Source organism: Oryzias latipes, chromosome 11 (genome assembly GCF_002234675.1).
Source record: "Oryzias latipes chromosome 11, ASM223467v1".
In the NCBI taxonomy this organism is placed as follows: Eukaryota; Metazoa; Chordata; class Actinopteri; order Beloniformes; family Adrianichthyidae; genus Oryzias; species Oryzias latipes.
In genome coordinates this window covers 20,612,225-20,639,772 of record NC_019869.2, presented here as the reverse complement: position 1 = coordinate 20,639,772, position 27,548 = coordinate 20,612,225, and the positions used below count along the sequence as shown (strand labels likewise).

The window sequence follows — 27,548 nt, the reverse complement described above, 5'->3', positions numbered from 1 at the left end:
ATAAGGTGACATTCTATAACCTACACTTTAATAAAGGTATAGAAAATATATCCCTCTTTTTTTGGGTTAATTTTGTGTTAAATGCCCAAATGAAAAAATGGCAACACAAAACAATGCTGTCACTAAGGTGACAGTTGGTTCAGTCGACGGACTTGATGTCTTCTTCGTGACGTGAGGACATTTATGCCAAACAAACGCCAAAAACATCTAAAATATGGAGAAAAAAAGGTCAAAGCCATCTGGTGCCCAATTTAGAAAGAAAAGAAAAGAAGAAGAGGAGAAAAGAGATAAAGAAAAGGGTAAGTCCTCACAGCTTGATGCATGTCTTTTCTAAATTCTAATGCTACCTGCCCTACAACAACGTTGCCGATGAAAACTTTATTTTGGTCGATGACCAACACTGAAGTAGGCCCAAATGTTGCAAATAGCGTCATTTTTTTTTTTTTTTTAGATTTTATTCTTAAAAATTTGCTCTGCCTTAACTTGTAACATTAGTTATGATTCATGTGTCTGTCTGCTCTGCTGTAACACAAAGGTTTTGTTGGGTTTTGCTGTTGTATACTAGTTCATAATGTTAAAAAAGCTGTGATGGTTACACAGCATGCTGCTGCTGCCATAAGATGCTAATGGGGCAAATAATTTGAGATTGGTCTTAAATTTAATAATCGTTTGTGGCAGCCTAAATTTTTTCCCAATGTTTTTTTGACATTTAACTGGGGGTTTAGGGGTTAATTTTGAGCCTGCATATGAAGTTTATTTTTTATTTGTTTTACAAATGTGGGATTATATTTTTAGCCAATAGAATTTCCATAAATCTGTAGGTAGTTTTAAAAATGAATATTTACCATTTACTGCAAATCTATGGGGACAAAACATAATTCAACAGGTCATAACTGAAAATTTTCCAATCAAAGGATTGAAGACGGAAAACATGAGCTAATTTTTCTTCTCTGAAGTAGAGATCGATATAGAACATGACAATTTAAATTTCCAATTCATAAATGTTTTTAAAATATTTATTTTATATTATTTATTTAATATTGATTTAATATTTCTTAGCTAACTGTATTTTTGCCATGCTTATGGTCTTTTATTTTTTGTGTTCTGATAACTATTATAATGCTGTTCAGAATTCTGACATCTTTTGTATCCACTTCTTAATTTCAATGACAATATAACATGTCAGTTGACAAAGACAAACAAAGTTCTGTTGTGACTATGGGGGGGGGGGGGGGGCGCCTGGGGAGGGTCTCGCCCGGGGAGTAATTCAGGGTAGAACCGCCACTGCCTGTGGTGACACCCCTGCCATTATGAGTGGGGTGGTCGCTGGCTGCCTGATCCCCAAAATATAATATAGTTGCCTCACTTCAACCAAATTTCTATTTATTTATTTTTTGTATGTTTTTTATCTCACTGCTATGAGAGTGTGTCTGTGGCGTGGGGCATTGATGGGGGGGAGGCTTTAATGTTTTTGGTAAAGATTTTGTTTACTGTAAAGCACTTTTAAATATCTGAAAGGTGCTTGTTGGATAAAGTTTGTTTTGATTCTGATCTAACAGAAGTGGAGCTTCTGCTGCTGGACAAGAAGAGGAGCGGCTCCAGAGGCTGAGATGGATCTGAGGCCAAAAAGATTTCGTATTCTTGCTGCTGAAATCAGCGCAGCGTCCAGATGTGTGCGTGTTTAGTTTTTTTCTTCCTTGACGCAGCTTCTTGGCCAATCAGCTTCCGCGCGGGGGCGTGCTGAGCCCGGGCTGCTGTGGATGTGGAGAATGGGACGTTTATCTCGCACATTCATCAGGGGCATCGCAGCGGGGGGGAGCTGATCCGGCTGTGACGCTCCGCGGATTTCGCGCGTGGCGTGAAGAAAGAGAGGAGGAGCGGCAGAGCGGCGCGGAGGAGGAGGAGGAGGAGGGGCGTTGTTATGGAAGAGGTTCGGTCCTCCCTGCTTCCACATCCAGAGCTGCACTCCCACATCCGAGGTTCTGGTCCCGGCGTGTTCCGCGTGTTTCGGCGCTTCCTGGAGGCTCGCGCTCGCTCGCGGCTCCTTTGTCTGATCTGTGCTCTCAGGCTGCGTGCACGCGCCCCGCAGCGCACCTTGAAATCGTGATGGTGCGGAAGCGGAACCGCGCGGAGACGTGAGCTGAACCCCAGCATATTCGAGGCCGGCACGCGCCGCCTGGTGGACCCGCGCGGCCGCGATTTGACAGGACATCACCTGTGGTCAGGTGCAGGGGGGTGGTGGTGGTAGTATTTTCTTTGGAGACAGTGCGGATGCACGCGCTCCTTCTGTTTGTCAGTCCGGAGCGGAGAGGCGTCACCGCCGCGAGGAGGAGTCGGGGACCCCCGCCCGGACCGAGTCCGGCTCGAAATCCCAGCCGCGGGCGGCGCCGCTGGAGGTCAGACCTGTAGGAGCTGCTGCCGCCTCCCACAGGTAAGAGGGCACGCGCTCAGATTCACGCGCCGGTCAAATTCAGAATAGCAGTAGCTGCCAGAAAGAAAATAGGGTTTTATTTTGAAAGGCTGTCAATCTGAACATGAAACATCATCAACAAACACGAGAACTCAAATAAAAAAATCACTTTCAGTTTTTAAAGTTTGTGTTTTGTGGATGTTTCTGACATAAAGAACAAGAAGGTTTATTTACTAATTATTATTTTTGCTATATTAGTTTTTTAATTGTTGTAAAATCTATTTCCAAAAAACAAACTAATTTGTTTATTATCATTGAGCTGCTTAGTGTAAAGTTACTGACACACAGGCATGTGAAGTGGGTTCTTCAACGCACATAGGTGTTCACAGTGGACAAGCAGGGAGGGGCTTCTTCTTCTTTTCTTTTTCTACCGTTTACTGGGGAAGCGGTGCAAATCGTGCTTCAGGCTTTTTCTTTTACACATTTCCAATTCATGAAAAACTTGGTGTCATAATTCCGGCTGGGCACAAATCGCAATTATGAATTTCCCCTCCATTTGGCACATCCCTTAATGAAAAAGGACGGCATCCATACGCCACTACCAAATCAGAGTCACTACCAGTTCAACTTGTTTAACTTTCAGCACGCGTTCAGTGGCTGTGTGTTTTGTAAGTGGATCCTGAAAACTATCGTAGAAACTTGCGTAGCGACGTTTGAGCGCAATAGTTTTGAACGGGGAACATGTATGTACATAGACTTTTCATTGGAACGCTCGTTGCTGAGGTCTGTTTGAACGTAGCCTCACACAACTGACCTCCTGGAGATGCTGCTGGTCAAGCTGAGGAGAACCGGACCGCCGGGTAAGCAGACAGGTCTTCAGGTGCGTGGTAGACCAGCTTTTATCAGGCCGCTCTCCAGGAGTGGGAAACACTGACTGCACGTCTGCAGGCTATAATCACAGCTTTAATTTTAGCTGCAGCTCACCGCACCGCAAGATTCCTGCTGACCCACAAACTCCTCATTTTCCCCGCCGCCGATGCCGGCAGCTGTGGCCAGAGAAAACACAGATGCTTTCAAAGATAGACGAGCGAGCACACACACACGCGCTCAGGGACAAACCGCCGTCACCATCCCTTTCCCTGTTGGTGCAAACGTTCACTGGCAGAAGCTCAGCGGGAGGAGGAGATGAAAGCGTCCGTGAGCCGCTTCACTGAAGGCCTCGGAGATGAATGTAGGAATCAAAATATTCGGAGAGTCCGGGAAGCTTCAACCTTCTGCAGAAATGTGTGCTGGTAAATGCTCCGCACAGAAATGCCAGATGATTAAAGTCAATTTTCTTTTCTTTGGATCAAATAGTTTGACTTGTTTCGGTGAGATCAAACATCAGCGTTCCCATTCGTTCTAGTAGGTTCTCCGTGTTTCAGTCCCGTTGAAAGTTTCCCGTCAAATCCCCTTTACACAGGAAATCGCATTTGATTGGGCGTTTATGTCAACGCAGACGTGCAAACAAACACCTGAAGGTCGAGACTTTGAGGGACCCTCAGACCAGGAAGGTCGTGTTATGATGGAGAACTAACACAGTGGGTGTGGTTTCCTCCCTAAAGCGGTTTCAGGAAAAGCCTACTGAGCTTCAAAAAGAACTGTGTGCACTTCAAAACATGAATACAACAGCCGGGTCATAATTGACCCATGACATCACAAATGTCCCTTTTTTTAAACTTTTAACAATTACTGAAAGGGTGAATTTTTTTTTATTTTTCTTTCAAATAATTGTGTCTTAGAATTACATGAAGCCCTGTTCCAGTATAAACAGCTGCCATGGAGAATGAATAAAGTGGGTGTGGCTTCCTCCCTGTCTCAGAAATAGCTTATAATGGACTTAAAAAGAGAATTTTGTGTACTTTAAGGACAACAACAGCTAGTATTGTGTTGTGGGTCATATTTGACCCACAACACCACAAGGAGACCTCTAGAATTTAATCCGATGGTAAAAATGTATTTTGTTGCATTTAAATTAATTGTGTGTGAGGATTAGATGAAGCCTTGTACCAGCACAAAAAATATATATATACCTGAACACTAAAACAGGTCAATCTTGACCCGAACGCAAAATAAGGGATAAGCAAAAGTGTCAAATTCTGGACATTAAATCCAGTTTTTTAGAGTCTGCACTGCCTTTATATGCAGACCTGGTTCTGGTTGTTGTTGTGGGATGAGACGAACGTTTTCTGACTGTTTCTGTAACGCCACAGACGACAGGGCCCACCCCAACTGTTCTCACTGACATTCAGTCAGAGGTGTGCCAGATTAGAAACAAACGTACCTGCTTCTCAAGAAGGTTTGTGTGGGAACTGCTCGTGATGGACACCAATTGTTTTTTTAATCTGTCCTGGGACGGCACCGTCACACTCTTTGGTGGAGGTGTCCAGTCCTTGGAGAGCAGCGATTCCAGCCCTCGGGGACTGGCTCTCAGACCATGTTTTTATGAGTCACGGTGACAGGAAGCCAAATCCCTGAGGTGAGTTTTATGGTTCAGCGGGCGACTGCAGCGTCATCTCACAGTTTGCTGTAATAACAGTCCCAAAAAAACAACCTTCCTGACCGTTTGGGGGGAGGCGAGCTCCGTCTGACGAGTACAAACGCAAACTCACACAGCTGGAAAGAAGTGACCACTCTCCCCTGGAGGAGGTTCGCTCTGCGAATAACCAGTGGACTGTTAGAGGCACCGTGTGGAGCTCTGAGGGGATCAGACCTCTACCGTCAACCCCTCTATCTCTTCAACCTTCTGAATCCAAAACCCTTCAAAAGATTTGAAGGCCAAGAAAGAAAATCAACCAATACTTTCAAAATCTTTGCTTGTTTACATCCTTGACAAATAATGTCTACATGGGAAAAGGTCGACAAACTCACACATTTGCAGTTCTAACCTATAAGCTCCAAATAAAGCAGAAATTAAAAAAAAAACATGAGACTGAGGCCTCTGAGGGGCCTCCAGTGTTGGGGTTCTTCACTGGAGGTCTGGTGGAAAATGGAGACACCAACGGGAGCCAATGTAAAAAATGTCCTTTATTGAACGATTCTATGGAAGTCTGGAGGGTCCAAAAAGGCTCTAATGGAATCTCAAAAAGCAGCGATAATAGAAAGTCTAAAAACAGTCAGTTCTCATGAAAGCTTGTAAAGAGTTTTCAGGTGAGCCTCAATTGGACACAGAAGTTGAACCTGAGATCCAAGGTCAAGACAAGAAGATAAAATAGAAATTGCAATGAAATCTCAGACAGAAGTGTTCTTCAATGGAAGCTTGGGATGTTTCAGGGAAGACCTGCTGAGAAATTTGATCCCAATGAGAGGAGACAGAGGAGGAACACACAAGTTGTCCACCTGGTAGATAGGGAGGTTAAGAAACTGCCTAACAAAACTATTTTCTTCTTTTTAAACCCAACCGGATCATCTTTTCATCTATTACTAGCTGTTTAGTCTTTTTTAAGTTTATGATACTTGGTTATTTTATTGTTTTTATAATTTTATGAATTTTTTTTTTATCCTCAAGTCTTTTAATTATTTTGTGTTTGGAAGATAGGACTTGTGTCGGTAATAAAGCTTTTCTTCTTTTTTTAAAGTCTTCTCAGTGATCAATTAATTTGAATGATGCCATTTTGAGCTAAAATGAAAAAATCGTTATCGTTTTCTACAACATCGTTTCTGCAGAACGGAAATGAACCCCGCCCCCATTGCTGTCACCCATAACTGAGAGCTCTGTGTTTATGTGCTCTCCTGCTAGCTTACAGCCCATTACAAAGTTCTGAGCCAGAAACAAGGAAAAAGGAAGACGTACATGGATCTATTTGTCAGCAAGTGAATGCATCAGAATAGAGTGGAGCCAGAAGCTTGTTGCCTGCCCAGCACATTCTCTACTTGATAAATACCATCTTTTTCAAACAGCATCTTCTTATCTGCTCCTGATTCACCGCAATTTGAATAAACAAATACTCAGAAATGCAATTTTAAGCTGAATTTTTTTTATATATGTCCTCCACCATCAGAAAATTGCCACAGGGGGCATTTTAAAAAGACCCGTAACCCCATATTAATAGGAGTGGGTCTTTAAAAGGAGTTTGCTCCTTGAGGACGATGGAAATATAAGTTTTTAGTTACTGATTTCCAAGATGAAGACATCCTGTGAGTTCCAAATAAAGAGTGAGTCTGTAAATAAGGTGACAAGTCTACTAGATTAAATGAAAGACTTGCATTCCTGCTGCATGTGAGGGCACGTCCGTCTAAAACCAGCGGCGGCTCACCCTCTAGCAACAATGAAAGTTGCTGCAAGCACTCATGGGAAGGGATTGCGCAACGGAACATCCACAGCACAGACTCAACTGCCGCGGAAACTCATCAGGGTTATGGGTGCCAGGCAGAGGCGCCAAAGCAGCCGAGCCAGCGGCAGCAGCAGCTCAGGTAAATCTAGGTGACATTTTAAAACGTGGGCGATGAATTATACAGAAGTCATACCTCAGGGCTTTTCTCTTAAGAGCGGGGCGCTTTGCCTCTTTCTGGTGATCTGAGTGTAACCGACACTCATCTGAGGATCCCTACCATCATTCTATTAATAACAAAGTCTGTGGTGCATCACGTTGAAAGGTGCATCACGTTGAAAATTAAGATTGGCTTTGCGTGATGCTGTAGTATCGCGAGACCCAGCGAGACGAGTGTGGTGAGTCGACTTGGCGGCGCGTAAGCATTTGAACAAACATTTTCGATCTTGTTTCATTTTTCCGCCATATTAAAACATTTCCTGCTAACTAACATAACCTGTTAAGAGTATTAAGCTTCTGTCAGCCTGGAGGACCTGGAGAATTTCATTGACGAGTGTTTTAATACCTGCAACATGGTGAAGCCCAGAACCGCCACCACCACCCCCTCCGCCAAGCGTGAACGGCCTGAGGACTCTCCCGGGGCTGTGTCCTCTCCAGGCAGCGGAATGAGCGATATCCTGGATTCGATTGACAAAAAGCTCTCCAGCTTTGATGGCCGCCTCAATCTGCTGGAGATCCTCCATAGAGAATTTCAAGGTCTGCGGGAGTCTCTGGAATTCAGCCAGCAGCAGGTGCGGGAGCTCGCAGCGGAGAACCGGGCCCTCAGAGAGACCGTGAAGACCCTGAGCAGTGACACCGCCCGTCTCTCCGAGGAGAACCGATCCATCAAGGAAACCCTCCTGGATCTTCAGTCGAGGAGCATGAGGGACAATCTAGTGGTCGCGGGGGTTCCAGAGGAGGTAGGAGAAGACCCCGAAGCCACCGTGAGATCCTTTTTACAGGTCCACCTGAAGCTCCCCCAGGAGGAGGTGCAGAAGATCTCCTTCCACAGGGTTCACCGCCTCGGAGGAAGAAGGTCCGACCACCAGCGCCCGCGTCCTATTGTGGCTAAATTCGAACATTTCAAACAGAAGGAGTTGGTGAAGGGCCGCGGACGGGAACTGAGAGGCACGCATTACAGTGTTAATGACCAGTTCCCGGCAGAAATCCTCCGTAGAAGGAAGATCCTGTTCCCGCTGAGGAGGAAGCATCTTGCTGCTGGTTCGAGAGCGATTGTGGCCGTTGACAAACTGTACGTGGACGGACGGCTGTTCCGGGACCCGGAGATCACCCCCTGGCTGTGCTGAAGGCTTTCAGATCCGCGCTGAGAACATCTGCGCTGCCCAGAAGAAACCCGCTAAACTTACTTCAATGAATGGAAAACCGGATCATCAATAATCCACACCTCGATCGCAGGAAAACAGTCTTTTTTTTTTTTCTTCGTCACTTCAGTCCCACTGATGTTTCTATTGTTGTTTTGTTGTTGTTTTCGTTTTCCCTTCTATCTCTTTTTTTCTTTCCTTTACTCTCCCCCCCCCCTCTCCCCCCTCATTATATGTAAATCACCTGGAAGCAACTCATCCTCGGTAAGTATTTATTTATGCACGGAACGGGCGCGCGCTCACACAAGCGCACACAGGGGCGTGCACATGCGATCCCGCACACACACGCTGACATACTGCAATCACCTCACACAGGCTCTCATAGGACGCACGCGACACGCAGCTCACATAACCAGAAAACGTTCACGCGCACAGCGCTTCTCAAATGCGGGCACGCGCACACGGACTGGCACACAAGCACTACTTAGCTTTACACCTTTTCAGTCAGAGCAGTTATGAACAGTCTTAACATCGTTAGCTGGAATGTGCGTGGACTTGGCTCTGAGCCAAAGAGGCTGAAAGTGTTAAATCACCTGGATGGTCTAAAAGCAGATATAGCTCTACTGCAGGAGACCCATTTATCAAATTCTTTGAATCACCTTATGTGCTGCTTACAATTTCCAGTTATATACTCTGCCAGTTACAACTCCAAACAAAGAGGAGTTGCTGTTTTAATTAATAAAAATCTTAATTTTACTCATAAGGATACAGTTACTGACCCAGAAGGCAGATTTGTAATCATTAATATATCCATTCAGAATAAGGACTATTGTATAGTGAGTATTTATGGTCCTAATGTTGATGACTCTTCCTTCTTTCACAGATTCTTCACCTCACTCTCAGTTCACTCTGACTCCACAATCATTATAGGAGGAGACTTCAACCTTGTTTTGGACCCTGAACTTGACAGACTCAGCACAGCAGCAAACCAGCGTACATGGCGGTCTGCAAGTATTCTAAAGCAGTACATGAATGATCTGGGTCTCTGCGACGCGTGGCGCTCATGTCACCCAAGCACTAAAGGGTTCACCTTTTTTTCTCCAGTTCACTATTCACACTCCCGTTTAGACTATTTATTAATCAGTAACTCTCTTTTAAAAAATATTCAAAGCTCCAATATACATCCAATTATTATCAGTGATCATGCACCAGTCTCTGTAAACATTTCTAGGGAAAAATCCACACCCTCTGGTACAACCTGGAGGTTTAATACGTCTCTGTTAAAGGACCAGGAATTTCTTGAATTCTTTAAAAAAGAGTGGGCAACCTTCTTAGACTTCAACAATACTCCAGACATCCCACCGTGCGTTCTTTGGGAAGCAGCAAAGGCAGTCATGAGAGGGAAAATCATTTCTTATTCAACGCACAAAAAACGCAAAGAGAAAGCAGATTTATTAGAATTAGAAAATAAAATCAAAACCCTGGAGACTGCTTATGCTGCTTCTGCACAGGAACGCATTCTGGGAGATCTGAAAAATTTAAAGCTGCAGTTAAATGACATCATTAATAAACAAACACAATTTCAAATACAAAGGCTACGACTTGAAAGATTTGAAAACTCTAATAAATCTGGCAAATTTCTGGCTAATCAGCTTAAAATTAACAGAGAAAAATCATCAATCACCTCTATTATGGACCAAACAGGAAATGTCACCCATGACCCGGTCAAAATTAATAACGAATTTGAAAACTTTTATAAAAACCTGTACACACCGCAGATCAATCCGTCAGAGCAAAGTATTGACTCATTTCTTAATAATGTAAACCTACCCAGGCTAAATGAGGATCAAATCACAAACTTAGATTCTCCGCTCTTGCCGTCTGAACTTCATGAAGCTCTGTTACTTATGCCCAATGGTAAAGCACCAGGGCCTGATGGCTTTCCTGCTGAGTTTTATAAAGAATTCTGGGAACAACTGGCACCAACATTTTATAAAACTGTCACATCTATTAATGAGAGCCAATCAATGCCACCTAACATGAACTCAGCCAACATAATTCTTCTTCTAAAACCAGACAAAGATCCCACTAGTCCTTCAAGCTATCGCCCCATTTCTTTAATCAATGCAGATGTAAAAATTATCTGCAAAGCACTAGCACAGAGAATAGAAAAAATCACTCCTCACATAATTCACTTCGACCAGACTGGATTCATCAAAGGCAGACACTCGGATGATAATGTCCGTAGACTAGTTAATATAATAGACTTTGCCACCATTAAAAACCAGGAAATGACGGTACTATCGCTGGATGCTGAAAAAGCCTTTGACAGAGTTAATTGGAAGTTCCTTATTGCTGCCCTCCATAAGTTTGGTTTTGGAGAAGCATTCATCAATTGGATCAAAATATTATATCACAACCCCAATGCATCAGTTAGAACTAATAAACAGACTTCAAACAGGTTTTTTCTTGGAAGAGGAACCAGACAGGGCTGCCCACTCTCTCCTTCTCTTTTTGCTATATTCATTGAGCCTTTAGCTGCAGCAATAAGACAGAATGAGAGCATTATAGGAATAAAAACCAAACACAGCCATCATAAAATTAGTCTTTATGCGGATGACATATTACTGTTTTTAAGGAATTTACATTCTGTAAATGAAACAGCAATGATCATAAATGAATTCTCCTCCATATCAGACTATTCCATTAATTGGAATAAGTCTGTTTTATTACCACTCAACAGGAATATGGAACAAAGACTCACAATTCCAGTTAAAACAGGAAATATCAAATATCTGGGTATCTACTTTTCCCCCAAACTATCAGAACTGGTGCAGCTAAACCACACCCCATTACTGAAAAGCATACAGGACGATCTAACACGCTGGACCAACCTGCCTCTGTCCCTTATGGGCAAGGTAGCCACGGTTAAAATGAAAATCTTACCCAAGGTTAATTATCTCTTCTCAATGATTCCCACACAACCGCCATTAAAATGGTTCAAAACATTAGACTCATCCATATCAAGCTTTCTATGGAACAACAAACCTGCAAGAATTAGTCTAAAAACTTTAAAATCTGCAAAAAGCTGTGGAGGATTAGAACTACCTAATTTCCACAAATACTTTCTTGCAAATAGATTACAATATATCTTAAAATGGTTAAAAAATAATCCAGAAACCAACTCATGGTTAGACTTGGAACAGGTGTTATGTGGAAAGATCAACCTGTCACAGCTACCATTTATTAGCCAAACAGTTAAAAAACAGGATTGTTTCAAAAGCATTAATATAAATGCCACCTTAACAGCCTGGTGGGAATTTCTCAAAATATCAAAATCATCAATTCAACCGTGCAAAATGACACCCATCTGGAACAACCCGGACATCCTTATTAACAAAAAAATGATTCACTTCCCAGCTTGGCAAGCAGGGGGCATAAAACAACTAGAGCACGTAATTATTGATAGAAGATTCATAACCCCCCAGGAACTTCAAGACAAACATGGAATAAATAACTTCTTGGAATATCAGCAACTTAAATCAAGTATTACTAAAAAGTATAAAATTAAAGACGACGATTTAAAGCTACCAGATGTAGTTACCACTCTGATTAATTTTTCAATGAATAGAACTCTCTCCAAAATATACAAACTTTTATGTAATTTAGATAACAATATTGCCCTTCCAACAAAAAAATGGGATGCAGATTTGAGCATCAGCACAGATGAAAGCTTCTGGTCAGAACTTTGTCTAAACACCTTTAAACTGACAAAAAGTCCAAATCTGCAGCTAATCCATCTCAAAACTCTTCACAGAATTTACTACACTGGACAGAGGATGTTCAAGATGGGTCTCAGTAACTCAGACATTTGCGAGCACTGTGATAATAATCTACCCGACAGCTACATGCACGCACTGTGGTTCTGCACTCCTGTCAGGGCTCTCTGGCAGCAGGTATGTGCCGATTTATCAGTCTGGCTTAAGGTTTCAATCACTGCCTCACCGTCACTTTGTGTGCTTGGTGACATGAGTGCCATCGATATAGAAGAAGGATTAGCATCTATCATTTTCATAACTCTTTGTATTGCCAAAAAAACTATTTTAATAAATTGGAAAAACAAGAAAAATATAAACATAAGTCAACACAGAAATCTGCTGTTTGATCATATCAGCTTGGAAAAAATGTCAGCCCAAAGCTCAAGTAACTTTGAAAGAATTCAGTCTCTCTGGTCTCCTGTGGTTGACTCCATGACTTAGGGGGTGGAGGGCCTGGTCGTCGCTGCTCCTTGCCCTTCTGCCGTGGTTTGGGGTGGGGGTCGGGGCTTCCGGTGCCTGGCGGGGGCGGTGGGGGGTCCGTTGGTCGGGGGGTCGGGTCCGGTGCCTGGGTGGGGCGGGCTGGGGCGCTGCGTGGTCCTCTGGGCTTGGGCGTGGGGGTGCGTGGTGGGGGGGTGGGGTGGTGGTCTGGCTTGGCTTGGGGGGGTGGTCCCTTTGCCTGTGCTGGGGGGGGTTGGCGGGGGGCCCTGCTCGGGTGGGGGGGGCCCAGCGGCGCCGGATGGGCTGCCCATCTGCACCTGGGGCTGGGATCGGCCCTTCCCTGGCTCTGGGACGGGACGGGACAACCCTCTCGGGGCCCCCGGTCGCTCTGGGTGTCACCCGCTTCGGCTGCGGGGTCTGGGGTGGGGTGGGGTGGGGGGCTTGTCGGCCCTGTCCTGTGGGGGGGCGTTCTGGGGGAGGGGGGGCCCATTATTAGTACGGGTCGGGGGGGCTAGCGGGTCGGGGTCTCCGCTGAGGCAATCAGTGGTTGCCTCGGCCGGTTGGCCTCCTCGGTCCCGTCGAGGCCTGACCAGAGCTCTTCTAGGGCCGGCGTCTGGGGGTGGGGGCCTGGGCTTGCTCCGGGGGGGGCGACGCTTTCTGGCTCCTCTCTCTCTGTGTGGGGTGGGTGGTGCCGGGCCTGGGGTGTCGGCGCCTCCGGGGGTGGGCCCCTGGGCTGGGTGGCCCTGGCCCCTTTGCTGGGGGTGGGCTGGGGGACGGCTGTTTGACCACCGGGGGACAGTCTACCAGCTGTCCCCAACTTACCCCCTTCCTTATATAACCTCATATTAGGGTGAGGGGGTGGGGGGTTTAGCCTGCGATGCGCCTTGGGGGGGGCTACTTGGGAGTGGCCCCCCTCCTATGGTTGCCGTATGGAGTGGGCCCCCCCTCTTTCGGTTTTATTTGCACCTTAGACACGTAGGGTCCTTGGTAGGGGGGGTGCTTGGACATCACTGCCAGCAAGCAGCAGATGTCCTCCTGGCACCCTACCCGCCAATTTTAACCGCACCTTAGACATTTAGGGCCCCTTGGTGTGGAGGGTGAGGGGACATCACTGTGAGTAATCAGGAGATGTCCCCTTAGTGCCCTACTCGCCAATTTTAACTGCACCCCCCTTAGTACACACACCCCTCCCCCTTCAATATATACATTCAAACATAAACACACACACATGCACACAAACACCCTCTCAAACACCCATACACGCACACACATTTTACAAGGAAGGTGGGACCTGGGTCCATCTGTCCCCTACCCCGTCCCTGGTGGGGGGTGTGGGCCCCTTGGCGATGGCGGCCGTGTCCCTTGGGTGCCGGCTCCCTGGGCCCGGCGGTGCTCTCTCCGCACGGTGGGGGGGTTCATATTACACCTGAGCCGGGGGTGTTCGTGTCCCTGGGGGGTGGGTCCTGGTCCTTGCCCCTGGGCGCTGGGCCCCGCCAAACTTCCAAAATGGCCGAGCCTGGTCGGGCCATATTTATAACATCCCTTATGGGCCGCCCTTTTTTCCCCGGGGTTCCCCCCTCCTGGGCGGGGGCGGCGGGCCCCTGCCTTGCTCCTACCTGGACCAACCGTGGGCCGGGTGGGTGGCTGCCTGGAGTGCGGAGCGGGTCTCCCTTGGGGGGTCCTGGCTCGTACCTGGGGTCGGGGCGGGGGGATGCCCGGAACTCCTGGGTGGTGGTGGGGTGCTCGTCTGGGGCTGTGGGCGTCCCTCTCCGGTGGGGCCCTGCGTTGGGCTCTTCCGGCGCGGCGGGGGGCTGCTTTCCTGGCTGGGCTGGGGCGGCGCTCTCTTTCCCTCTGCGCCTCCCTGCTCTCTGGCTCTGGGGGCCTCGCGGCGGTCCTGCTGGCCCTGGCCTGGGTGGCGGTCTTGGTCGCCCGGGGGCGGTTGTTCCCTGCCTGTTCCCGTGTGGCGCTGGGGGAATTCCGGCTGCCGCTGCTGCTGCGGCGGGGGTATGGGTGTGGGGGTGGCTGGGCGCTCCTCCTCCTTCTTTTCACATTCCACCATCCATTTTAGAAGAACATAAACACTCACCTGAGCACAGGTGTTAGCTCACCTTTGCACTAATAGTTTGCATGATTGAATGAATGAAAGATTTCACACTAGTTGGTTTAAAGGCATAAGTATGCGTTCGTGAACACTATCTGTTTTGTGTGCATGTTGACATGTGGACATTTCTGCGGCTAGCAGGTGTGTTGATAATATTTGAGTGTGTGTGAACAGGCCCCGCCCTTTTTGTACTACATTTGAACCGTACCGTAACGATAAACAACCAGTAAACCTGCCTGCTCTATGCTGCTTCATGGTCTTACCCCCCTTCCCCTCCTATTATCACCCTCCTACCCCCCCCTCTCTCTAACGTCCCTCTCTCTTGTTCCCCTCTTTCCTTTTCCGTCCGGTCCAACACCAAAGATTTTCAAACATGATTGAAATTAATAAAGTTTGGCCTCAATTACAAAAGGGGTTTATTCAGACATACCTTTGGTTTGTCTGAAGATGAATAACCCCTCTTGTTAGAATAAAATATGTCCAACACAAGAGGCCCTCAGCTCTCATCTGTTTGCCTAGCTGTTGGACAGGACAAGTTGAAAAAAAAAAAAAAAAAAAAAAAAAAAAAAAAAAAAAATAACAAAGTCTGTGGCTGTTGGGCCTGCCACCATTTAACCCCACAGATAGGCAGCATGGAGTTGAAACCTAATGAAGGAGGCGGCTGGGTAGCAGACATGAAGCTGAGGAGCAACGAAGAAATCCATCCTTCACTGAAGGAGTCCTAATTATTGATGAGCAGCGTAAACATCAATCCCGCCTATCTTATCCACCCAAATCAGCAAACGCACAAAATGTAGCGCACATCTCCGGAGGTTGTGTGGCTTTCTGCATGGAGACCCGAGTGTGGACCACAGACCCAATTTAAACCAGAAATTTGATCAACAGTTGATGACATCCCACTATGTTACCATGTAAAACCAGGTCACCTGTTAGAAGAGGCATAGGTTTGATGCTACAGGATGTGTAAACTTTTATGCTATTTTGTCATCTTTTCATGCAATCACTATAGGACCACTCATCCTACGGGGGGGGGGGGGGGGGGGGCACATTTTACTCACGTACAGCAACTTATTGTCTATTTATCTTTTGATTCACATTTTTTTTCTGTTTTTCAGCCTTTTTTCACCACTTTGTTTTACTGACAATTACAACTTACGATACCTTCAAGATTTTCTATTTGTAAGAAAGTGGAACTGAAAACGGTCAAAAAATATCACCCAGTGCTTCATTTTGTTCCACCAATCAATCAATCAAATAAGCAATCAACCAACAAATCAATCATAAATAAATCCATCAACCAACAAATTTTGTAAGCAAGAAATCCAAAAACCAACCAATCATCCAACAAATTAATCGATAAGCAAGCAAAAAATTTACAAACCAACCAATAAACCAACAAATTAATAAATGAACCCACAAATCAATCAATTAAGCAATCAACCAACACGTTAACAATCAACCAACAAAGCGATCAATTAATGAACTACGCAAACAAGCATTCGGCAAACCAATAAATCAATTAATCTACCAACAAACAAAAAACAATCAACCAAGAAATTAAGCAAGAAAGAAATCTTCAAATCAACCAAACAAGTTAAGCAATAAACCCACAAATTAATCAATCAACAAGTGAATCAACCAACAAAATAATCAATCACCTCATTCGTAGACCACCTTTTATCAACACGCAAAGAAACACCAGGTGGTTGACATAAAAGACATAAACATGGGTTCAAACAATAGACAAAAGTCATAAAACCCAATACGCTAAAAGCAACGACAATCAAAAGACGAACATAAAGTTCCAGAAAAAGCTGTGGCCGATAGTTTTTTGGATTTTTAAATCATTCTTAAAGTTGAACATCTTATTCTTAGTCTTCTTTAGGAGGCACTGCAGGTTGCCTAGAACCACAGTTGTACTGATGTGTTTAAAAAATGTTGCTGCTGCAGAAGCGCTGATGCGTTTTAATAATAATAATAATAATGATAATTGATACTTTATTTATCCCAATAAATAAATAAATTCCTTTCCGCATTTTGGCCCATCCCCTGGGGTGGCGGTGGGCTGCGGGCTGACCGCGCTCGGGGGGCTACAGCTGGCTGGGGAGAGCGGGGATTGATCCGCTCAGGTACCAGGCGCCAACCCTTGGACAACCTGCTCTACCACCTGAGCTAAACTGCTACCCTTTAGCGCCCTCTAACTGCAGACAATCACACACTGATTGAATGCCAACGATTCTTATTGGCACAACTAAAGCTGCAGATTATCTGCATAAAATACAAAACAAAAAATCTAATTCATTTGAACTGGAAAAAATGCCCTTTTCATGAAAGAAGGTTAGCTTTTCAGCTAATGAATGAAATCTAGCATAACATTCAAATTTGACTAGCTGGGTGGGTCTTGAGCTGCAATGCATTATTCAGTAGCGTAATGTTGGCATCTTCATCACGTCATCATCAAGAATACAAAGAACTTAAAAGGCATATGTGCTAGCTTACTGACTGCTAGCCATCCTAAATGGATTGCGAGATCATTAGCTTACACACAAAAAGAAAAGGTCAAAAATGCAGGAAAAAACAGCTTTTCTCATTCTTCATCCTCATATTTCATATCATTTATCCATGATAAAGTTTTAGTTTATCATGGATAAACTGTTAGTTTGCAAAAACTGAGATTATTTGGTTTGTAGGAATGGGAAACCGTTGTCCTACATAGTTAGCCAACATTTCTGCTTTTGTCTGCATGTAGCAGTAGATTCATGTGTCGTTGTTGGTGTTCAAACGTAACATTTCTGTAATAAAAATGTTACTGATGATTAAGGTTGCTGTTTCTAGTAGACTTTTCTTTTTAAACTGACGGAAAGTTTATAGTCCAACTAGAGCTAGCAGAAGGCAGAGAGACTTATATGTAAACGTCCATTTCCTCTGAGGTTTGGAGGTTTTGAGCGCGCCCCTTGTTTGCTGCTGATGTGAGCTTACTGCTAAGAAACTCTGCAGAGGAGGAATGTGAGGGAGCGACCAGGTGAGGTCTGAAAGCTGCCTTTGTGATTCAGTTGGCAGGAGGAACGGCGTCCGTCACAAAGGGGGCGTGTCCCACATACATGTACACACATACACATTGGCCGATGAGGCGATGGGGGAGATGTTTGTGGTTAGAAAAACCGTTAAAAGTTGCTCTACTTCAAGTAGAATTCCAACGGCTTTTAGTTTTCTGCATCTCCAGCTCTAACATCACAGCTGGTAGGTTTCACAGTTTGAAGGAAACAGTGGAGCTTCTGTAACATTGTTTTGATTCCTTATTTAATAGTATATTGCGGAGGTTTTAGTCTAGTTGAAAGACCTTTAGGAACTGGAATCAGAACCAGACTACGGGATGTTTGGACTGCAGACAGTGTTCATAAATCTTATATCCATATTTTGATAAAGTCTGTTTTGTCTTCTAGGAAATCCTTACAGAAGGTCACCAGGTTGGGCAGGATGAGGAGGCGACCTTGGCTGGTCACAGATGAGGAATTGGCCTGTTTACAGCAGGGCAGAACTCAACAGCTTGAGCTACATCTTTCTCCAAGTTGAAGTGGATGGAGTATCTCTAGGAGGCCTCGATCTCCCGGTCAATGTCTCTCCCTTGTTAGAAGCTGCAGAAGCAACGACCAGGAGAGGCTGCAGTCGAAGGACCAGGTGGACCAATAACAGCCCCCATGCAGGCGCGTAAAAAGTATGTTCTGCTGGGCCTGTGTGCGTGCTGCTGGGTGCTGCTCTTCTACTGGGGCGGAGGAGTTCAGCTCCGCCTGCTGCGCTTACTGGTGCGACAGCGGGGGGATTTGGTGCGACCCTGGCCCAACTGGACCGACCGGGCATTCTTCCCTCGCTATGCCCACTTGGATGAACTGCAGACGGAAACAGGAATGGCTGAGTCCCCACGCCAGCGCCGCCAGGCATGGTCAGCCATCTACAAAGACAGTCGCTGCCGAATGGAGACCTGCTTTGACTTCTCTCGCTGCCGGCGCAGAGGACGGGAAGGGTTCAGGGTTTACATTTATCCCTCGGAGAAGAACGACCGCGTGTCAGAGAGCTACAGGAAGATCCTGGCCTCGATAGCTGAGTCACGCTATTACACCTCGGACCCACGAGAAGCGTGCCTGTTTGTGCTTGGCATCGACACCTTAGATCGGGACCAATTATCGGGACAGTTTGTGTCCAACGTGGATGACCGCATTCGTGGTTACCCGCTGTGGAACGAAGGGCGGAACCACCTGATCTTCAACTTGTACTCAGGCACCTGGCCTAATTACACAGAGGACCTGGGCTTCAACATTGGTCAGGCCATTTTGGCCAAAGCCAGCTTGAACACAGAACATTTTAGGCCGGGTTTTGACGTCTCCATACCACTCTTCTCCAAGGATCATCCGCAGAAGGGTGGTGAAAGAGGCTGGCTGGTAAGGAACAGTACGCCACCGCGAAGGAAGTACCTGTTGATGTTCAAAGGGAAGCGATACCTTACAGGCATAGGCTCAGACACCAGAAATGCCCTCCATCACATCCACAATGGAAAGGACATTGTATCGTTGACGACCTGTCGACACGGGAAGGACTGGGAGAAGCACAAGGATGCCCGCTGTGACCACGACAACCTGGAATATGAGAGGTAAGACGTCTCACTTGTGTCAGAGATCAGGCGGTGCAAATGTAAAGAATTGAGTGCCGCTTTCTCCTAGGTTCTTTTTTTTAAAGATCAATCTGCCATTCAGCGATGATGGTCAGATATAAGACCTCTTTTGTGTTGAGTGTGTGTTGCATGGGCAGAGAAGGACAAACGGACACGCTTGCTCTTGTAAGAACAAACATAAATTTGCAGGGTGTAATGAAGCGCAGAAAAGGTCAGTGCAGAGGAAAGCCGGCGGTTGTTTTTAGTCTCACCGTTTATTTTTAGTGTCCTTCCTGCAGTTGTTTCCACGTCCACTTTAGTGAAGACAAAGCCCCAGAGTGTAAAAAACAGACACACAGGACCAAGCCCCCGGCTTCATCCACAGAGATGTAATCTTACAAGCAGTTAATTTCAGCACGTAACCTTTAGCAGAGTCCGAAAGCAGCTGGAACAAAGCGGCGCACTGCAACACGATACAAGCTCTCACCTCATGTGGGCCCTCCTGCAGGGGCTTTTCAAGCTTCAAACCATTGTAAAGTGAACAATGAGACGCATTAGAAAGCACATATCAGACGTGCTTTAGCAGCTAAATGATGAAGCGTCAGTCAGGCTTCTCTGAGAGACGCCACATTCTGTTAGCATGCAAACATGAGGTTCTGTTCTGCAAGGGGAACTTACCTTTGACAGCAAGTGTTTGATGTATAGATAGATGTTGGTTCAAAGGAACTAACTGTCTGTTGGACTGTTAAGCCCTCCTATGATTCAGTTTCATTTATTTAGAAAGTGGGTTAAAGGCGCCATACAGTAAATGTAGGAAAAGCAACAAACCATGTAGATATATGTATATATATGTACAGTACAGACCAACAGTTTGGACACATCTTCTCATTCAAAGAGTTTTCTTTATTTTCATGACTATGAAATTTGTAGTCACACTGAAGTCATCAAAACTATCAATTAACACATATGGAATAATATACATAACAAAAAAGTGTGAAACAACAAAAAATGTCATTGCAGGTTCATATTTTCAGTTGTTTCGCACTTTTTTGTTATGTATATTATTCCATATGTGTTAAAAAAACTCTTTGAATGAGAAAATGTGTCCAAACTTTTGGTCTGTACTGTGTATATATATATATATATATATATATATATATATATATATATATATATATATATATATATATATATATATATATATATATATATTTTACAGATGGGGAGTCAGGTTAGTTCCAATCTGATAGTTGATGTGGAGTTTGTGACTCGACACAGTAAAGACAGTAAAGAAATGACTCTGCTGTGTGTTGTCCGAAGCTTCACAAGCTGCTGGTTGATATAAAAAGCTCATTGGTCGACAGTTATGACTGTTCGATGCTAACTTATATGTTGTGTATTGTCAAACTATCATTTTTGACAAAAGGTCATCCATAGGTTTGTAGTGTTTCAACTGTCAGTAGTTATGAGTGAAACAGTTGGTCAGGTATTTATGGATGCTTGAGTCGGATAATAATCCATCCAGACCTGAAGTGTTATCTCCTAGAGTAGGAGCTGTACCCTGTTGCATTGTGGGTAAACAGGTCGTTACATCTGCAAGATTAGATTTTAAAACATCATGAATGGTTAAACGTTACCCTGACTATTCACGTGGATGAATGGAGCCATCCGTCTGCTGATATGAGAACCTTCCCGCCAGAACCAGCGACTAAACCAAAAAGGTTGTGAAGGAGCAATGAATGAGCTCATTTATTCCACACTGCCGCCCCGGTGGGTTGGGTGGGAGATTGCGAGCCAGGGAGGGGTGCGGCTTCAGTGTGGCACTCGACAGAGCCGCATTCTAGAGGGTGTGAATGTGAGAAAACACAGAGTGGCAGCACTTTTCTCTGTGGTTTGTAAAATATCTCTCAGGGGGTGGGGATGGTGGAGTTGAGATGGGAGGATTTTTCTACGTGTTCCGAGTTTCTTCATTTGAAATGCTTGCAGCTCCATCAGCCTGAGCGGACTAACATCAGGCCTCAACAGCTAATGGGACGTCTCGGCTCACGCTCGTGTGCAGGCTCTTACGGGGTCCCTTCAGGTTAAGGAGGCCTAGCATCTGCTGCGCCAGCAGATTAGCCCAGAGGGACCTGGACATCCAATGACCCGAATGCCCAATGCGGAGAAGGCAAGAGGAAGGGGGGGGGGGGTGTCACCTTTTTATGACACAAATTCCCGTAATGATCAAGAACCTGTCGGTTGAAGGAGAGACAGTCAGTCAGTTTTTCTTTGCATTTTACCTAAATAATTGAGGTTTTTTATAAAATTTCCTTTTTTAATGATGGTAGGGCAAGGCAAGGCAAGAGCAAATAAATTTGGCTTTAGCTAAAAATCACACAATAAATTTAAAATGTCTGTGTTTAGTTTCTTAAAACTTCAATGACAATATTTTACAGATGCTCAACATCAACTTCTCTCTCATTTTCTTTTATCATACATAACTTGGAGAAATGCTGCGTTCATGTGGTGTTTGAATAACCGGAAGAATGGAAAACAACAAATCTTCCAACATGCTAGAGCGGAGTCCACAAACTTTTTCTTGTGAAGCCCACAGATTTCTTTTCTTCTCTAATGTGTCGAAACCTTTTTTGTCTTTCTTTTGTCGTGAAGCCCTTTGGTACCCTGAGGGGATTTGTAAAGTGCTATATGAATAAAGTTTCATTCATTCATTCATGATCCTTTTAAGAAAATAAGCCATGCTATTTATGAAATAAATAAATAACCAAATAACCTTCTCTGTGGTTTTCAGAGTATAAAAATCAGGAGAAATAATACTGATACATTTCAAAAACATAAATAGTGTCTTCTCTCGTCATTGTCTGTTTGAGACTTTGGAGGGCTGCAGCTCCTCACACATCTCACGAATAAAACTGAGCAGCTGAGCTGTGTCCTGCACGTGATAATTAAAAAAAAAGTGACATTTTGTCCTGCTGCAGCTGGACATACATCTGCATGACCTTTTCCCCTGTATAGTATTCCCGCGTTTATTGCGGGAGTTACGGTCTTAACATAACCAGTGATCGATGAAATCTGGAATAGGATTCCAGGTGTTCTAACGCAGTAGAACTCCTCTCTACACACTTTCTACACTTTTCTCAGACAGACATGAACATTTTCACAATATTCTTTTTTATATCCTCAAACTTCACAAAGAAGTCCAGTATTATAGGATGAAAACAAAGATCTGATCGCGATCAAAGATTTCTGTAGATCTGAAGAGCTGTGTGTTTCTGTACAGGAGACGCTGCATAGAGGAGATTGATTGACAGGGTCTCCAGCCAATCAGAACACAGAACAGGGTGCGCCGTTTGAAGAATAAACAACAACAGCATATTCGCCCTAAATAATGAACGAAACTGCAAAAGAGGAACTGCGATGTAGAAAGGGAAGACTGTCCTCTGTTTTATTAGACAGGGATTTTTAGAGGGGTTCAGATCAGGGCACAGACTGCAGAAACGTCACGTTCTATGTGGTTCTATGAAAAAAGGTTCTAGTCTGCATGTGCAGTTATTGAGCTGTTTGCAGGAATGGTGGAGTGGGAGGGGCTGTGGGTTTTCTCTTTTGGAACCAACTTTTCATCTCAGTTCAGGAGGTAAACACATTAACAGGATATGAGAACTGGACTGAGTGACCCCTCCCCATAGGAAGTACCCGTCGGCCTCCCAGAAGCCAAAATAGAGAGAAATAAACAGCTGTTACTCAGTCATTCTATTTGTCAGAATAACCACTATTTATACTATATTTTTTTCATGGAAGTTACTCAAGTTAGAAACTGACCAATCAGATGCCTCAATAAAAGTATTTGGCCTCCTGCTGAACATCAGAAAAGTTTGATTGACAGATTCTCCCGAGCCCCCCTACAGTGTTAGGGATATGGACTTCCAATAAACTCACTCCTGATTGGCGAGATTGGTTGCCATAAAAACGTTAACTTGGACCAGTTTCTGTTTACTGACGTTCTTTTGCAGACTGAATTGACGTTCATGTGGCTGGAGCCGAAAATAAGCCAGTGGGGTCGACAGTCAATGGGTTGACACTGTCTCTCCTTTTAAAGACTAGACCTTCAGACTTTGTGTTTTTGAGAGAAGGTCACATTTTGGCTTCCCCCTTCATGGCTTCAGTGTTACAGCTAAAGGCTAAAATCCCAGATGCACTGCCTACCAGCTGTCGCATTGAGTAGCGCACGCACAGTAGTTCTGCTCAGTTTGAAAGGGTCACATTGTTGCACCAGCAGCGGTCATCAAATCCGTGGAGATCACCTGAAAATCTGCATGAAAACTGGAGGGCTAACTATCAGGTTTAACGCCATCAGCTTCCTCTTGGAGAAAAGTAGCCTTGTGCTGATATGCAACACTTTACATCAGTAATATGTTTACGCAATCAATTAGCGGATTCTGTTGATCACGTAAATGGTCAAAATGCGTGTAATGTTCAGGTGTCCTTGGTGACATTTTGGTGTTGAAGGGTTAAAACACAGTTAAATTCATTTGACTGAACTGGAACAATCTGAGAGCAAAGTGTGTTACTTTTGTAATGGATTGCACGATAACAGTCAATGTTTATTTTCTTTTTGCTTGGTTAAATGGGTTATATCCTTTGTGTTGACCTTTTTTATGGTGCTTCATCAATCAAACAATCTAAACTCTTAGAAAAAAAAACTTCCTCTGTTTTTTAGCAGTTGGATTACAACATTTTAGGAGCAGAATGTTCCTAATGAAACACAGAATAAGGAGAAAGACAAACAAAGAGAAGCAGAAAGTGGCAAGAACTACTTTCAGGGTTTAAATAAAAGACTGGGGGATTTGGAGATCCAACTCATTCGTATCCTGAGGAAGAGGAGGCTATTGGGGACACAGAGGAAGGCCAGAATGAGACATGCCGGTCAGAGAGGAGGGGAGACAGGAGAAGCAGCCCCATGGCCTACTTTCCCCGCTTTAGAGTCGTCTCAGAAAGGAAGAAACGTGTACAGTGAATGTCAATGAGCGTGTTTGGGAAAAAGAACACGGAGGAACCGTACAAAACACAGAGTTTAGGCTTCCTTCTAGAGCAGAGGTGGGCACTGAGGGCCGCATTCCTGCATGTTTTCCAGCATACCCTGCTCTGGCATGTTCTGATTGGCTGGACACACCTGAACCAGGTAATCAGCCATGAGTAGGGCAAGACTATCTGGAAATCATGCAGACACACTGGCCCTCGAGGCCTGGAATTGCCCACCCCTGTTCTAGAGTGAAGGTGAACCTGTGGTAGATTATGGGATGCAAATGGATTTGCCTACGTGTGAGAACATCTCAAACGGTTCCTCTTCGGAAGCATCTTTCACACGAGAGTCTGGTCAACAGTCTGCTCCGCTCTGATTCTGTCCCTCTGCTTTCACACATTTTATTCTGGTTCTGGCTCCTTCTCAGCCTCCTGCTGACAATCCAGCAAAGAGCAGAACAAAACTGTAGAGACCGTGAAGATGAACTGCTTTTCTTTTTTAAAATTTCTTTTTGAATCAAAGCAAAATCTGTGTGTTTATTTCTTTTTTTAGATCAAAGAAAATTTGAGTTATTTTCCTGAGTTGTGATCATATCTTATCGTCTATCATCATACACTATATAACCAGGAGTATTGGCTCACTAGCCTCAACTGACATATGAACTGTAGTGCCATCCCATTCCTAAAGCATAGAGTTTAATATGATGTGGGTCCAGCTTCAACTCTTCTGGAAAGGCAGTCCACAAGGAGTGTTGAGGAGATTGAGAGTGTTATGATCGAGCTGACAGTTGACGCCGGAATATGTAGGATCGAGGAAATTTCACCACTGGATGTGTTGCTCAGGTGGCGTCCCATGTCAGTTCCACGCTGGAATTCACTGAGCTCCTGACATTTTTTCAAATGTGACGTTGTGTAACACCATAACATCTGTCTAATGACCTTCAGTGAGTTTTAGTGGTTTATTTCCATTTGGGGTTTTATCATCTAAGACCATTCTCCAAACTCCTGCACATCCCTGTTTTTTTTCTCCAAAATATAAACCACTTGAATTGGTAAATATTTGTTCAGATGCATCATGGGTAAAGCAGGCAAAACCCAATGAAGTTTACATTCCATTGCCATGAAAAAATCTGAGAATAATTGTTTTTTTGGTCAAACATGAGCCGGTTGTGACCTGATTGTTATTTCTCATGAAGTGTTTGTGGTCTGGTCTCGAAGACGTCGTCGTTCTCCGACTCACTGCTGAGTGTCTGGAAAGCCTGATCCGTCTTATTCTGGCTGCCTAAGGATTTTTGGTTTTTTTTATTATTCAGCCGAAAACCTGCTGTTGACACTCAGCAGTAACACAACAACACAAGTTCTCACCATCCTGTTTTTACGAGCAGAAAACAACAAGGAGGATTGGCCAGATGTTATTGCAACACCTAGCACAGGTAAAAGCCGAAAGGTCGGCGTCTAAGTGTCTTTTGTGACACCACTGGACAATGAGTCAGCGTTTTGCTTGTTGTAGAACAGGGGTCTGTCTTTTTCTGCTCTTATTTATCCAAACAAACATGGGCTTCAGCAGCCAGGATACCAGTCGTCTATCACGTCAAACTCGGAAGATTCTCCAAAGGTTCTGGTTTCATTCAAAGATGATTATTCGTCTCTTGGTTACACCTTAACCCCTGTTGCCAGTGACATGCCCTTTGACCTACCATAACTCTCTGACGTTCATGTGATCAACGTCAATTAGCTGATCCTGGCGCAGAATGGTGGCGGCATTGCACTGTTATGCAACACATTGCTAACATAAAGCCGCAAAACCATTTTTTTTCTCAGATTTTTTAATTGTTCTGAATTTTTTGACATTTCCTTTGATTCAAAGGCTTTGTGGTTTATTTGTTTTTAGCTCTATTTAAGCCCATTTTTGGCAACACTGAAAGATAAAATAAGATTAAGATGGCATAGTGCAGTTAAACAGTTGTGACGATACATTTGGATTTAAAGAGGCAGGCTGGGTTGCCTATTTACAAATACAAATTACACATACAATCTTTTTCCAACAACATTTTTTACTCCTGATTCACAATTATTTAAATAAAGAAATACTCAGATACGAAATTTTGAGCTTAATTTTTTCTATATATGTTCTCCATCAGAAAAATGGTTAGTAGCTAGTTAGTTGGAATTGTTGTGCTCCCTTGGTGATTTTTGTTCCAGTGTTTTTTGCACAACACTTGGACACATGAGATGTGTGCTGCATGCTGGGAGTTGTAAGAGGATCCATTTGATGCCAAGCCTCCTGCTGAGATACCAGCCATGCTTGTGGAAGATCATCAGCTGTAACCGTCAGTCGTGAATCCTCCTGATGCCGTCCAGCTGCTGTGAAGATCAGCGAACAAACGCTATCTGGTGACTGACTTTGGGGCTTCAGAGCTCTGCTAAAAGAACGTGGCTAGTTTAGCTTCAACACTCCCAAGCTCCTCTGGAGCTCCTGGGATCTTCAGTGGTTCTTCTTGGTATTTTAGGTTTCTAAAGTCGGCTTGTGCGATCCCCCCACTGGTGTCATTCAGTGTTTTATATCTGGGCCTTTGTGGAGTCAGATTACAGGCTATGCTGTCTCTGGAGTGCTGCTAAATCTCTTTAGACGTAATTTTATCAAAAGAAATAAATAATAATGGTATTAATAGTATTAATGACGATAACAGCATTAAAGAGACAAGAAAGTGGTAAATAAAAAGCTAACAGTACCACTTTGAAAGCTAAATTAGTAAAAAAAAAATTAAAAAAAGCAAAATTGCTGATAAAAGGATTTAAAAATGACCAAATACATTTCTGTTTAGCAAATAAGTAAAGTAAGACTACAGCAAAAAATATAAGCTAAGTCAAAGAATACTAAAAGTTCTAAATTAGATGCAAAAAAGGCCAAATTATTAAGTTAAAAAAAGGGTAAATCGATAAGAAAAAGTTACATAAAACTGAATAATGCTAAAGGTGCTACCTTAGTCTATTTAAGTGCAAGCCACACATTTCTAAGGTCCAGAGATAAATGTTGGTGATCACAAATGATAGAGCTTCCAATTCCCAACACAGAAATACACAAAATAGTCCAATAGACATAACATTGAGCAAGTTATTAATATTTTACGTCTAGCTGATAACCTTTGTTTTGCGGCTAGAAAACAATAGGAAAACTTGGTAATCACAGCGATAGACACATCAAGAATTTTTGGTCTTCTTCTCTATCTGTGCTCTAATCACCATCAACATGACCATGTGAAAGAATTTCTAAAGGTTTTAATATTTTTTAAAAATTGTTCATTTAATGTAATTACATGTTTCACGTCCTCTGGCTGCAGTTTATTATGCCGTATTAAGGGCTTGAACCCGTGACCGCTCCTTACAGTGCTTATTTACATTGTTTGTCATGATGTGATATGTAAGACTCGGGTCTGCAACGATGAATT

At 44.1% G+C, this 27,548-nt stretch overlaps 1 protein-coding gene across 1 annotated transcript in view; it reads left to right on the top strand.

Annotated features, from left to right (window-relative positions):
• The first annotated feature begins 1,680 nt into the window (after window positions 1-1,680).
• Window positions 1,681-27,548, top strand: part of LOC101169374 (exostosin-1c) — a 48,473-nt gene continuing 22,605 nt past the window's right edge. Inside the window, exons 1-2 of the mRNA XM_011481145.3 lie at window positions 1,681-2,431; window positions 17,882-19,083. Of these exons, the coding sequence (XP_011479447.1) occupies window positions 18,137-19,083 (947 nt within the window). The 5' untranslated portion in view covers window positions 1,681-2,431; window positions 17,882-18,136. The remainder of the gene's footprint in view (window positions 2,432-17,881; window positions 19,084-27,548) is intronic.